Source organism: Lissotriton helveticus, chromosome 9 (assembly GCF_964261635.1).
Source record: "Lissotriton helveticus chromosome 9, aLisHel1.1, whole genome shotgun sequence".
Lineage (NCBI taxonomy): Eukaryota > Metazoa > Chordata > Amphibia > Caudata > Salamandridae > Lissotriton > Lissotriton helveticus.
In genome coordinates, this window is record NC_136070.1 from 1,172,067,785 (window position 1) to 1,172,082,834 (window position 15,050).

The 15,050-nt window shown below is 43.6% G+C and overlaps 1 protein-coding gene across 5 annotated transcripts in view; it reads left to right on the forward strand.

The window, feature by feature from the left end:
• LOC144782331 (inter-alpha-trypsin inhibitor heavy chain H4-like) overlaps positions 1-15,050 on the forward strand; it is a 473,908-nt gene that overhangs the window by 193,229 nt on the left and 265,629 nt on the right. For all 5 annotated transcript variants that reach the window (XM_078661646.1, XM_078661649.1, XM_078661648.1 and 2 more), the window contains exon 11: positions 13,397-13,582. In XM_078661646.1, the coding sequence (XP_078517772.1) occupies positions 13,397-13,582 (186 nt within the window). The remainder of the gene's footprint in view (positions 1-13,396; positions 13,583-15,050) is intronic.

Below are 15,050 nucleotides of genomic sequence, written 5' to 3' on the forward strand. Positions count from 1 at the left end.
AACTACAAATGGCGTTAAGGCTCACAGTTCATCCATAAAAGCATCATTATTAATGCTGAAGGAGACTTAAGTGGAGAGTCAACATCTTTTTTTATCTTCTAATGGAAACTGGTATTTATCTCTTTAGAAACAGCTCCAGAGGCATGGAAGGAAATAGCAAAATCTCGAGTGGATTCATGACCTTCCATTGTAAACAAATCTTTGCCTTGAACCTTGTCAAACTTAGACTGATGAGGATTATGAAGATGAGTTTTCTTAAGTGTGAGTGGCACAAATCTTCTATGCACCCTTTTACTCCGCCTCATGCTACACAGGACCTCCGTATGCACCTTAGTTGTAGACCAGTTGAGATACAATAGTGCCCTTTGCAGGACATAGGTTCAAGCTTCAAAGCAAAAGTAGATACTCCATACATAGATTTAGGGAAGGAAAAGGCGTCTAGCATGAATTCAAGTGTATTCAAGTGAAAATTCAGCAAGTAATAATAATAAGAGTTCAATATGCGTCCTACTGCAGGAAGGAAGGAGTTAAGAGCTACCTCAGAAAAAAATGATATGATAAAGTTTAGTGATGTTTCCTCAGCAAAAAAAAAAATATGCAAGAAAGGTTTCAAAATATGCCCTAAGCGTGACCAAATCCATTGGCACTCATGGAAAGCTGTTTTTTGAAGATTTTCAGAATTTTTAAAACAGCGTACTAATGGCTGACATGAAGGCTCACAGAAAAGCTGCCATCTTTGTCGCCATCCAAGACATGCCCCCTATCTTTGTATTTTTGATTATGTGGGAAGGGACTGCTCATTGATTTATACAGAACCCTGGGTATATCACAAGCCTCCACCAGGGGCAGAAAGGTTCTGCTATATTGGATTTCCTACTGCCTCATAGTTCTGTTATTTAGAGAAATCAATCCTAGCACTTTAGCACAAGTACATTATGGTCATGATGAATTCACTAGGAATCAGGAGAGGTTTTCCCTGTAGTCAGACATTCATCAAGAATAGAACGGTTTATGTTATCACTAGGGATTCCCTCTGCCATGCTCCAGGTTGAGAATGGTCTCCTCAACTTTTTGAAAAATCCCATGGTGAGAATGCATACCAGATCATTTTCTGCTTTGTTATTATGTTGCATGCATAATTGTACATTTTACTTGTTGTAGTGTCCATTTGATGGAGAGCTACATGTACAGTCAAATATGTCTGTCCTGATGTAACCTCTGACCCCTATAACAAACTTCAGCTTGGTTGGAATATGTTGATGGTTTGAAGATAACCAGCCTTGGTAGTTGAGCACATGTAGATACATAGGGCCCCATTAGGATGGCGGGCGGATTGCCCCCGCCATCCCAGTAGAAAAGATCCCCCCGCCATATTATAATGGCTGGGGCATCGGCGGTGGACGGAAAGACCGTCCACCGCTTTTCCGCCCAGTCGACATGTCGACTGGGTGGAAAAGGGTTCAATATGGTGGCGGTGTCTTTCAGACACCACCAGCCATATTAGAATGTGCATTTGTGAATGCCTTTCCGTGGCGGCAAGACATGGGGAATCTGCTTGTTGGGCCCGTTGTGGGCCCCCATGGACTCCGGGGGGTGGGGGATGCACATGAGGTATACCTATGGTACCCCCCTGCCTTTCAAAGAACATCATGGCAGGCACCGCGCTGTGCCTGTCACGTTGTGCTTTCAAAAGCACAACATGTATTTTTAGCATTGTGGTGGGCGGTGCTTTCAGCACCGCCGGCCGCAATGTTAAAAATACGGGATGCGCCCGCTTCTGTGGCGGGTGCATCCTAATTGCCCCCACGGGACCCCTGCCCTTATGACGGGGATCCTTTTAACCGCGAGGCCCGCCTGCCATCCTAATGATGCCCATACTGTGGTCTGGTTATGGGATGCCCAATGTAAAAGTATGCAACAATTAGTGGCACGGCCTTACGTTGCATAGAAATGTTTTCACAGAAAAATGAGCTGGATGTATGCCTTCTATCTCTATTGCTTCCTTGTTGTGATAAGGAGCAATCTCTAAACATGTCTGTTGCGAGAAAGTGTCAGCAAAAGTTTGGGAATACACACAAACTCACCTGCTTCTTGGCAGTTAAAAACCCTCAAGGCAAATCACGTGTTGAGGTGTCCCCTCCCACTGCATGAGATTCACTCCATGGAATATTATGCAAGCTTAAAGTAAGTTATTAAGAAGCCAGGACTACCATTTGTGAATACACTGCCCCAGGGAATCCAAACATGTGCACTAATAACAGTTTTAAGAGTCCAAACAATATGAGTCAAATGAGAGCAAGGAGAGAGAAAGGATGAACAATTAAGTGTCTTAATATGTTGACTAATACAAGCAGAAAAGCTACACAATGGTCCCCCCATGGTCCACGGTATCAAACAAAGTAAAGACATTCAGCAACACAAAGAGGTATCTCCATTACCAAAGGCTAAAAAAAGTTGTTTGTCACATAAAGACTGGTTTAATTCTGAGTCCCAATTAAGAGTTTTATTGATGTTTGAAAGAAAAAGCAGGAAACCCTAGTTTAGTAAATGAGATTGGAAAATAGCCAGCACTTCATACCAGTACATGATGGGCAAAGTCTTTCGTTTGGAGACAGCATGTTGCACAATGATATCACTGACAAATATGTGTATTTATTTGGGAAGCTTTTGTACAGAATGTCTTTTTTATGAAAATTCTTGATCAAAGGCGGTGAACATCTTCTCCTTTTGTGTCAATACCATCAGCTCTGAGGGGAATTCGCTCAGGGCTGGATGACTGTTCTCTGAGCTGAGTTTGTGAATTTGTGAGACCCATTCTCTTCAAATGAACATCTTTGTCAGGACAGCCTTGGCTTCTTGGTTTGCCTGAACCTTTGATAATTTAGGTGACATCTCAGAACCAATGCCCGGATTTGCTATTCTTTGATGCAGGCTTGCAACCCTGGTTTGCCAAAAAGTGAGAGCGAGAGAAAAGGTGCCATATATCCTAAAATATGGTGCATTTTTTCTCTACCCTAATGTGAGCATACTTTTGGCAGCCACAATGTAAAATAAATGTGTTTTTTTTGTGGCTGTTAGTGCTGTTTGTGCTTTTTGTTGGTGGACCCTGTGAATGCAACAGCCATGGCCAACTGGAAGGAGAAACCCCCTAATTTCTAACGGGAATAAGGACTCTGCCCCAAGTTGACCCCAAGACCAGTGGGCCTCTTCACACTGGGCCCCTTACACTCCCTAAGGACCAGCTGGGGTAAAAGTTCTAGGCTTCTACAACTAGAGACAGTCACCTGTAAGAAAGCTTTCACAGGGAGCCAGTTGAACCAACTCCTTTCAAGGTACACTGCTTTGTAGGACAGGAGGCCTACTGAAACTGTTCTTGATGGCTAGAACTCACCACCAGGAGTAAAATTAAAATAAAACAGGACTGTCCGATTCTGCCCAACAGTGCCAGAGTCATGGCTGTTTTAAGATTGGTCACCTTTGAACCCCCCAGAGGATCAAACGTGTTGGGGTCCATGGCTTGGTGTAAGAATTTGCCCTGCAGTGGGCCAGTCAAGCCATGTTTTATTTGGCTTCCCACAGGTGCCCCCATATCCTCCTGGGCTGACGCAATGGAGACAAGGTGCGCTGTTGTGCCCCATCTAACAAGGAGAAACAGGGCCTGGAACCCAATCTCTGGGCCCCCAATGGAGGTGGTCTTGATCCCACTCTGTGTTCCTGGGGCTGACGGGGGAGTGGAGCAGCTACCACACAGAAAGCACCCTGCCCACATGGAGCGGGCAGGAGTTAACGTCAGTTGCCATCTCCGGCACCAGCAAAGATTCACAGCGCTGGCTGGGGAGCCAGGAGGGGTAAGTTGTGGTGGGCTCCTTGAGATCCTCAGATTTCTCCAGCATGTTGTGGGGCACAGGTGGCACCGGACACACCCCTAAAGAAATAAAAATAAGTGAAATCAAAACAAAACAAAACAAAAAAGACATGGGCTCCTGGAACAACAGGGGACCACTATTATAATATTCAATGCTCCCTCTGAGAAGTGCCTCATAAGGTTTCAGGAGAGAATTAATTGTTTGTTTGCTACTTCTGGCTTTCCGGAGGACAGGGCCACCACCAATGAACATAAGAAGTTTCTAAGGGGGCTGTAAGGCTTACAGAAACTCTAGAAGTCAATTTTAAAAATACTGACCCTATGATTGCAGGTCCATAAATCCATGACCAGTTGGGATTTTCACATAATTTCCTGAGCATTCCCAAGGCTGGAGCTTTTGCTCTACAGCTGGGAGTGTAGAACTCCATAGGGGCTGTTTCTAAGGGTGTATTTTATGTGTCGTGGAAGTGTCTAAAGAAGACATTTGGAGTGCAGCAACCTCTAGGGGATGAATCTAAGGCTGTATTTTATATGGTCTACCAGTGGTATCCTTTAGAACCTGTGTTGATGATTGCATTGTTTATAGTCTGAAAGTATATACACATCAAACAAACAAGTTATGATCCGTTTAAAACGTTTTATTGATTTAATAATGCTGACAGTGATTACGAAGATGGATATGCTTTGATATGAATAATTGTATTTATCCATGGTTATTATTGATCATTGCATTTACTCACAAAACAATGGTGTTTTTAACGTGTAGGGCCTGATTCCCAAAGGCAAACTTAGATGTTTAGTCTAAACTTAGGCCAAACCATTAAGTTTACGACTTTGGGAAATAACAAAGGGCATTCCATTCATGAGTACTATCTTTATGTCAAAACTTGTGGTGGAGATCCGGCCCGGGTGTGTACATAAAGATAGTAATCGTAAATGCCCTATGTGAATTCCCAAAATAGTAAACTTAGACATTTGGTCTGAGTTTAGATCAAAGTCTACACTTACCTTTGTGAATCAGGCCCGTGGTTTGTTGTTCTGGTAAAATGGTGACCCACTGATAAAGCCAATAGTCCATTTTACCTAAATTGATAAACCCCCATGTTGTGATTTGCTATCTGGCAAAAGGGTGTGGATTACTATGATTTTAAAAGTCATGGCTCTTTGGAAGTCACATCTGAATTCACTCTCATCTAGCATATTTTGAATCTGTTAATGTATATATTTGTAAATTAATGTGTAGTATTTAGTTGTGTATGTGTAATAAATTTACTTTTCTTTTTCTGAAAAATGCAATGAATGGACAATCATTTATTCAGTGTTAGTATTGTGTGCCAACTCATGATGATTACTAGCCCAAACCACCTCCCCTGAGCCGGCCTTTCGACTGCTCTCCTCCACTACCCTGAGAGAGTCAAGCACTACAATGGGGTGCTTGGTTCCAAGAGAGGAGAAATTGTGGAACAATGACTTGTGCAGGCCTCACATCCTGCAAAACTAATAACCCAATTTCCTACATGTTTGCTTCGGAATACCCATGCAGCATCCATGGAAAACTGCACATGGCACTTTAAAAAGAGCAAACTTTCAAAGAATAGCGAGTTACCACCAACTGTCAGTTGGTGGTAATTTCCGATTTCTTATGCCAAATTCGCACAACTTAGGTGCTTTCTACTTCTCATTTAAGGAATCACAATTTGCAATTCCTTAAATGTAATCGCAAAAAAGAGAATCGCAAATTTTGCAATTCTCTCATTTGCGATGATAATCCCAAAAGGCCTTTTCCCGTTCGCAAACAGGACGATTCTGAGAATCTTCCCATTTGGCGAATTGGAAAAGGGCTTGATACATATGCCCCTTTGGGCCTTATTTCGAGTAAGGCGGTCCTGGTATGCCTTACTCGCAGTGGTGGTCCGACCACCTCCATCCCGGTGGGTTTACCTGCTCTGTTAGGACTGTGGTGGTCAGACCGCCACAGAACCACCACCAGGATGCCACAGCTGTCAAGCTTGGAGGCCGAATTCAACCTGACTTTCCTTTTTTTTTTTTTTTTTAATATATTTTTATTTTTAGATTTCAAAAAACCAAAGCACACATCTTAAAAGAATACAAATTTTCTTCTTACATTTGTTCCATTCGCAATAGTGAAAAGGAGAGCCCAGATTGAAACAGAAAAATAAGCTCGAAAGAAAAAACAATCAATACATCAATACACCAAAACATTCCATTGCCTTATTTATGAGAAAAAAATTAGTAAATCATCAGCATGTCCTATCAACCTATCCCTGTTCTCCACTTCTCCAAAGGTCCCCAGATTTTAATACCTCGCGCTCTCCCCGCCCTACCTTTTCTTGCATATATGTGTTTTTCTAAATTATGTATAGCAATAAGGTTTGATAACCATACTTGCATAGCTGGGGGACTCTTATCCAGCCATGCTCTAGCTAACATTAATCTAAAAACAGCAGCTACCATAAACAAAAACATTGCATCGCTCGTATCCATTTGGGAAATTCCCGCATCGACTCCCAGCATAATCAAGCTTACTGTAAGAGTTGTCTTTATCCTTAATGAATTGCCTAAAAAATGCTCAATATCCTTAACTACTGTATATAACTGGGGACATGAGGCAAACATGTGGACAATATCTGCCTCAGGGGAATTACATCTAGGGCAGGTAATGCCCTCAGTACCCCCCCATTTTGCAATCCTGGCTGGGGTGTGATACAGCGAGAATAGTGTTTTGTAGTGCTGTGATTGCAAGGGGGCAGAGCAGAGCATTGTCCGACCTAGTTCCAAAGATTCATTAAAGGATTCGGGGGTAGCCTCAATTCTCTCCCCCCATTTGTCTCTATATTTATTCAAATCATCCTGTTTATTTTTTACCAATACCGCATATATTGTCCTAATCGAATATTCCTCCCCCGTAGTTATCCCTTCCATCAGTTCATTAGGTTGGAAACCCACCGGCCCACCTTGTTTATTTCTTAGAAAACTCCTAATCTGAAGATATTTAAAAAAAATCCCTTCTATTTATTTTATATACATTTACCAGATCTTCAAATTGTACAATCGTCTCTGAATTTATTAAATCCCCAATTTGGTGTATCCCCTTCTCTTCCCAGCCCGCCATTACAGAATCTGCAAAGATTTCATCAGGGAATGATTTATTTTTATAGATTTTGGTGTACCTATTAAATCTACCCATACCCATTTTTTTCAAAAAAGAGCTCCAGATTTTTAGTGCTGCCCTAAGGGTCTTGTATGTCTGTCTTCTAAAAAAGCCCAAATCCGTAAAGTACAAAAAACAGTTTTCTATGTTTTGCCCTAAAACCGGTGTATAAGCTTCAATTGACAAATTAACAGTCTTTGATAATCCCCCGCCTCCTCCTATTAATCCCTGCATATACTGGAGAGCAGCAGCCAAATAATACAATCTAAAATCAGGTGCACCCCAGCCCCCTCTATCCCTTGGCAAAGTGATGAATTTATAAGCTCTACGAGTTTTTCTTTGGGCCCAAATAAACCTATTAGCTATACTTTCCAACCTATTAAACCATTTATTCTCGAAAATTAAGGGTATTGACCTGAATAGGTACAAGAATTTAGGCAGGACCATCATTTTTAACACATTCGTAGAACCAACTAAAGAGAGGTGCAGATTGTTTATCCTTTCCAAGTCCATTTTTACCTTCCCTATCAGTGGCTCCATATTGCGCTCGACTAGCTCATCCAGATTTGCCGAGATATCGATCCCTAAATATATTGCACTGTTGACGACTCTGCTGTCCTGACTACTCGCAAACCTTTTCTTGATAATCTGAGTTTTAGTTTTGTTTAGGCTATAGCCTGAGACCCCCCCAAAGCCATGGGCCTCTGCTTCTACTCCCCCTATAGCTATATCCGGATTTGGAGTCAGTATAGCTACGTCGTCAGCATAGGCGAGAGTTTTTACCGTACATCCATTTATTGACATAGCCTGAATTACAGGATTTGCCTCTAGTTTGCGAAGTAGTGGCTCTATATATAGGGCGAAAAGCAGTGGGGAAGACGGACATCCCTGTCGAGTCCCTCTTTGTATATACACTAAATCTGAGTGCCCTCCATTCACTCTGATTTTTGCAACCGGGTTTATGTATAGGGCCTGTATGGCAAGTATATATCCTGGCCCAATGCCACACCACTTCATAACTTCCCACAGATATTCCCAGGCGACCCTATCAAAAGCCTTCTCGGCATCTAAAAAGAGCGCTGAAATAGGGTCGCCTGTAACCTCTGCAGCATCCAGCATAGTAATCACTGTCCTGATATGCTGTGTAGTGCCTTTCCCCGGTATAAAGCCATGCTGTGATGGGCTCACCAAACGTTCGATACAGCCTGCTAGTCTCCTTGCCAGCATCTTTGAATATACCTTGACGTCCGAATTCATTAATGTGATTGGCCTGTATGATCCCGGAAGAGTTAAGGGCTTCCCTTTTTTAGCTATGACAATTATATCTGCCCCTCCCCATGACTCCGGTGGCTGGCCCCCTTGTTGTACGTATAACATAACTTCAAACATATAAATCAACAAACAATTGCGAAATATTTTATAAAACTCAACCGGGATTTGATCCGGACCTGATGCCTTTCCTGATGGTAAACTGCTTAGTGCCTCAATAAATTCCTCCAGACCTAAGCTAGATTCTAACATTTCTCCTTCCTCCCTTGAAATAGATGCTGGAGCTATGTCCTTGAGATAGTTACTAATTTCAGCTATTCCCCCCGTGTCCTCCCGTGCATACAGTTTTTCATAGAATATTCTAAAGACATCTCTTATCCTATCCGGATCTGTGACCGTGACACCTGATGGGTCCAATATTTCTTTTACTTCCGCAGCAGCCCTCTGTTGTCTAACTTTGACCGCTAGGATGTGTCCCACTTTCTCGCTGCACTCATAGGCTTTTTCTTTTTTAGCTAAGTATTTTTCAGCAAGCTTTCTTGAAAAACTCTCTACTGCTTCTGCCTTCAATTCTACTAGTTTTAATAATATGTGTTCCAAGCTAGATTTACGTTCTACTGCAGCAACTAAGTTTCCTTCCTCTATATTTAACTTTTGCCGGATGGTTTCCGTTTTTAACCTCTCCTTCTTGCGCCTTGTCAGTACATAGCAGAGTGTTTCTCCCCTAACCCCAGCCTTGAAGCAATCCCACGTTTGCCCTATGGAGGCAGTACCATGATTGATCTCCCAAAATGACCTAATCCACCCCTCCATATGTTTCCTGTATTCTAGGTCTTGGAGAAGGCTCCTCTCAAAGGTCCATGTTGACCTCTTGTTCTTCGTTTGCGAGACCTTTATTGTCAATACTAATGGACTGTGATCAGAAATGATCCTTGGTAATTTTTCAATTTGTGTCTCCGCCACCAAAGACCTTGAAACTAAAAAGTAATCTAACCTTACCAACACTTGATGCGGTGCAGAAAAAAAAGTGCTACTATCTAGCAGTGGATGTTGAATCGCCCAGGGATCTACCTACAGATTATTATTGACCATGTTGACAATAGCTCTGTTTACCTTCCTCTTTCTGCCACTGTAGACCGCTCCAGAATTCATGAATGAGCTTGTGGGATCATGTAGGTTAAAATCACCGCAGCATATCACTGGTTCAGGCCACTGTGCTAATTCTGTGTCTATGAACTGCCAAATCTCCGGATCATCCTCCGTAGATCCATATACTGTTACTAGTGTTAACCTGAATCCTCTAAAACATAACTCCGCGATGGCCCATCTCCCCCATTGATCTTCTTTTTTTCTTTTTACTACCACATCTCTTCTTCTCCCCAGGATTGCAACTCCTCTTGTCCTAGATCCTTGCCTACTGGCTGCCAGTACATCAAAGCCCAGTTGGTTCATTACAAATATCTGCTTTTCCTCTATATGTGTTTCCTGTAAACATACTAAGTCTACTTGTAAGGTTCTAATGTAGGCCGCTACATTCGCCCTTTTCCTTGGGTCGTTTAACCCACATACATTTATCGAAGCTAACTTACATGACATTGCATATTGTATAGAAGAAACATTTCTTTAACCATCTTATCCCCTCCAACCTTCCTCATCCTTTCTCTACTCAAAAAAATAAACACCAAACTATATGTGCAAGCAATGTGTGCTACAAAATCTAACCAAACAATCCTCTTCCACCGATTTTTACCCTTCCACCCCCTCCCTTCCCTCTCCCCACCCCTTCCCTCCCCGTCCCCCTCCCTGCAGGCAAATAGGTCAGCAATGACCTATGCGTGGACGCTTCCTGGTTGTGTTAGTCGCACCCCTCTCCCACCTTGCCCAGTACCCCCCCTTTCTACTAGATCCATCCCTCCTCCAGAGACCATAAATTTACTTTTGAAAAACCTTCAACTGGTTTGGCAGGGATCGGACACTTATTTCTTCTCCCTTCCCAACTCTTGTACAAACTCCTGAGCTTTCACCTCCGACATAAACATCCTAACTCTGCCTTTTGTGATCACCTTCAGCCTAGCTGGGAATAACAGATACGCCTCTGAACCTAAAGCCTGAAACTGCGGAATCATGCTTCTAAGCCTCCACCTCCTTTCAACTGTCACATGACAAAAGTCTGGTCTTGAGAAGAAGGTAACCCCCTCTACGGTTCTTTTGCTGTCAGGTCTGATTTTCTGAATGATTTCTTCCCGTAGCAGAAAGTTGCCAACATACACGAGTATTGCTCTAGGGAGTGGTGCTTTAGAGCCTCCTTCAGCTCTTTCGGCTCCATATGCTTTACGCTGGACAAAGGGGAATCTATGCGCCCTCTGAATCTCTGCTTCCCACTGCCACTAGGACTCAGGAAAGGCACCCTTTAGTAGTTTAACAATGAACCCCCTAGGGTCCTGCCCTTCGAGCCCTTCTTCCACCCCCAAAATACGAACGTTGTTACGTCTCTGGCGATTTTCAAAATCTTCCATCTTCCAAAGGAAATCGTCTGCCCTCTTTTCCTGTTGTGTTTTAAACTCGCTGAAGCTACGAAGATCATCCTCCATCTTGCCTGTTCTGTCCTCTAGCTCAGCAACTCTTCCCGACAGGCCTTCGTATAATTTGTTTGTTTTCCGGAGCGTCGTTTGAATTCTCTTAAAGTCTTGTCTTGTTTTACGACTTGTAGATCTTGCTTCAGATTGTATTTGTTTCAACATGTTGAAAACCATCCCTAGTGCATCATCTTGCCCTGGACCTGTTTCGTACTCTTCTTGATATGTCTGTGATGTAGCCGAGTAGTCCCAGACCAGTTTTCTCTCTGCACCTCTTGTTGGCGACTTTTCATACCTGCAGCGCCTTATCTGTCTCCTTCTTTGTGTAGAGTCTTTGCCTAGGTCAGTTCCTGAGGAGGTAGATGCTGACAATGAACCCTCTTCATCTTGCTCTTCATCCACCTCTTCCTCTTCCTCTGTCGTTTCCCCTTCTTGTTGTATAATATCGGAGTCCTCATTTACAGAATAGAAATGCTCCCCCTCCAGTGAGCCCACTTCTTCTTTCTCCATGGGGTGTCCGACTTTTCCTGATGCTAGACTTATTGAACTTCCCCATGTGGGATTGGAGGATTTAGTCAATAGCTCAGCCTCCACCTGCATAATCGCCTGCAACATGTCTGCGTTCTCCTGCCCCCTCGGCTCCCCCTTACCACTTTCCTTCTCCATAGTAATCGTCCTCTGCAGAGTTTCTTCCACTCCATTCAGCTCGGCAGCACTTGCAGCCCTCTGTCCTGCATTCTCCTGAGCCAACACCGCTGTGCCCCTGTCAGTGATCAGCTCGAGGCTCGCAGACGCTGGTTGCCTCGCAACAGCCGGCTCGGCGTCTGACACAGTACCCGTCACGTCTCCAGCTGCTGCCGCTGCCGCTGCGTCCTCGAGGACGCTTCTCTGGTTAGCTCCCGAGGCTCCCGGGACTGCTTCTACCTCATCCGAGGGCTCTGCTGCCGAGGCCGCGGCCGCCGTCTCCGTGCAGACCGGACGTGTGAACGATTCCGGTAAGGTGGGCTGCCTTAGGGGTGTTCCTTTGTTTTTTCTAAGGGTTGCAGGCTTTTCCAGCATCTTGGTGCGCCCTTTCACCATGTCGCTCTCCTCTCCGCCCAGCGGTTTACTTTTTGGGTCCGATTTTGGATCCGCTTTCTTTTTTGTTAAAGGCGCTGTGCTTTTCTTAATTGCACCTGGGTTCTTCGCCGGCATTTGCGCTTTCAAAGCAGCGAGTGTCTCTGGATTAGCAGAAGTTGATTTGCCGATCTCCACTCCTTCCTTAGGCTTCATCTTCGTCGATCTTTGTGACATTCTTTCACTTAGATCCTTGAAGCCAAGTACTGTAACTGCCTTAATCTGCCGCAGCAGGCTGCCCGCAAGTGCTCTCAAAGTCCGTGAAAGCATGCCGAATTCAGTCAGCACTTCACTTCTGAGCTGACTAGTAATCGGCTGATCAGAGACTGCCCCACGACCTGGACTCAGTAACATGCGCTTCTGAATACCGAATCTGACTTTCAGGGGAACAGGTTCAGCGGCCATCTAGCACTATCATTGTAGCGCTATACCATGTTGCAGTATCCAGATGGGAGAGAGGTTTGGTGCGACTGCTCAGCACAACCCACCCGCGGCCATCTTGCCTCCCCTCCCGAATTCAACCTGACTTTCCACCAAGCATTTCATTGCAGGCTCATGCCATGAAATACTTGGTGGAAAGATTGTGAAAGGGACCCCAAACAGGGATCTGGTGGGTGCTCCACAAGCTTGGTGGTCCTCCTGGCAGCGCAGCGGTGACGGTGCCACAGGAGGACCGCCAAACTTGTAATAAGACCATTTGTGTTGGGTTTGCATCAGTATCTAATATGTATAAAACAATAAGTGCCAAGGCCCTCGTCAAGAAGCCACAGCAGCTTGCACCACCCATTGCAGCCAATGACAGGACTAACACAACTTCTAATTATCACATTCCTGCAAGTTTGACATTTCAAACTATTCAAGGCCCCAAAACAATAAGAATGGCTTGGGAGGCAAGTGTTAGTCCTTTATAATGTATATTGAATTATTAAACAGATGTTGGTGTGCTCTTCTATAAATTAGTCAAACAGCACCACCATGTGAGAGACTATCATAAGTGCTGGTGCTGACAATTAAGTGCTGGTGCCTTGCACCAGAAACCACTGGCTCAAATTAAGCACTGGTTTGCGTAAAAGATGCAATTCAAACCAGACGCATGTCTTTGTAAATCGGGGCTCTAATTTTTTGAGATTTCAAAAAAAGGTTTAATTGACCTCTCATCAGAAAAGAGTACACGTAATGTGATTTACACTGAAAAACTGGAAGGGACAGTATTTTTCCAAGACAGAACATGATTTTCAACCTGAGCCAGTTTTAATTCAGCTGGCAAACAAACTTGCAATGTGAATTGAATTCTTTCGCACGACATACTGAAAGTCCAATGATACTATGCATGTTAATAGTAACGTGTTCCATTAATCGCAGTCACAGATAAACCACTGCTCTAATTTTGTTCCACAGGGCTTTTATCAGGAGGTGGCAAATCCTATTTTGATGGAAATTCAGCTACAATATCCAGAAGACAGCATCTCACACCTTACAGAAAATAGTTTTAGACAACTCTTTGAAGGATCAGAAATTGTTGTGGCGGGAAAAATTGATAAAAATGACGTTAATCTATTCAAAGCAGAAATCAAAGCTCAAACAGTAAGTTCCATGATCATTTACCTAAATGTAAGTTTCAGAATGCTTCTTTGACTCAGTTATCATAGTTGTATTGTTCTTCCTCATAATTGTTATGGCCATTTTCAGGCTTAAACGTAGTCCATTTCCTATCCCACCCACAAATGAAATACTTTTAATAATTATTCTTATTTTTTAATATTTTAAATGTGATTTTTGAAGGGTAATTTATTTTGAGTTGAGCAGGTTTGTTGTTAGCTTTCATTCACTGGTGTCAGAGGGTCTTACTGCTAGAGCTTTTATGCCATAGCTTTTATGAGGGTATATCTTCATCTTTTATCATGTTTATACTATATTATCACTAATGTTGTCTGGAGCCCGAGCAAATAAATAAGATTGATGTAACCTGTCTGGAGTTTCTCTATGTATGTGAGCTCTATCAACTTAAAACATTTGTCCAAGTCTTCTGTATATGACCTGGGAGATTTGCCTCCAAGGGGGAGATTTTCAAACCTTTTGCGCTGGTTCAGCATCACAAAAGTGATGCTAAGCAGCACAAAATGTTTTTTTAGCATTTACTTTCCAGTGTAAACGTGTTGTCATGGAAAGCACCCTCAAAGTATCACAAAGCACTGCTTTGCATTTCTTAGCACAGAGGGTGTGTTACATGGGTGGTACATGGGCGTTCCCATGCAATCTCCCATGCCTTTTGATGCAAAACAATATTTACAAATATTTGTAGACATGGTTTTGCACCAAAAGTTAACGCCCCTTCAAAGGAGGCGCCAAGTGGAGACATGTTTTTATTTCTCTGTGCTTTTCCTACTTTGCATGAGTGCTGCACTTTGCAGCATGCCCATGAAGTGGGAAAAGCTTTGCATTGTATTACCACCCCTTGTTGTAAATATTTTTGTCCACCCTAAGCGTGGAAGGGTATACTCAGACATGAGTCCCTTGCTCATTGCACCATCAGGATTCAAGCAAGCCGGGCCGAAGACGGCTGTAATGCCAGCAACCGGTCCTCGGAAGCTTGTTTCCTTCCCAGTGTAAGAATTGGCTTTTATAGTCTGGTCTGCCCTGTTCCCATGATGCACTGGGCCAGGGACAGACTAATTTGCATACAGCCAGGTTCTGAAACTGGGATGGTGCAATGAGCTAAAAAACGGTGTTGGATCTAGCCCAGATCTCTTGACTGGGTGAGAGTATTCTGCTTAATTCAGAGACTCTGTCCCTCACCACCCCTTGTTGTAAATATTTTTGTCCACCCTAAGCGTGGAAGGGTATACTCAGACATGAGTCCCTTGCTCATTGCACCATCAGGATTCAAGCAAGCCGGGCCGAAGACGGCTGTAATGCCAGAAAACGGTCCCCGGAAGCTTGTTTCCTTCCCAGTGTAAGAATTGGCTTTTGTAGTCTGGTCTGCCTTGTTCCCATGATGCACTGGGCCAGGGACAGACTAATTTGCATACAGCCAGGTTCTGAAACTGGGATG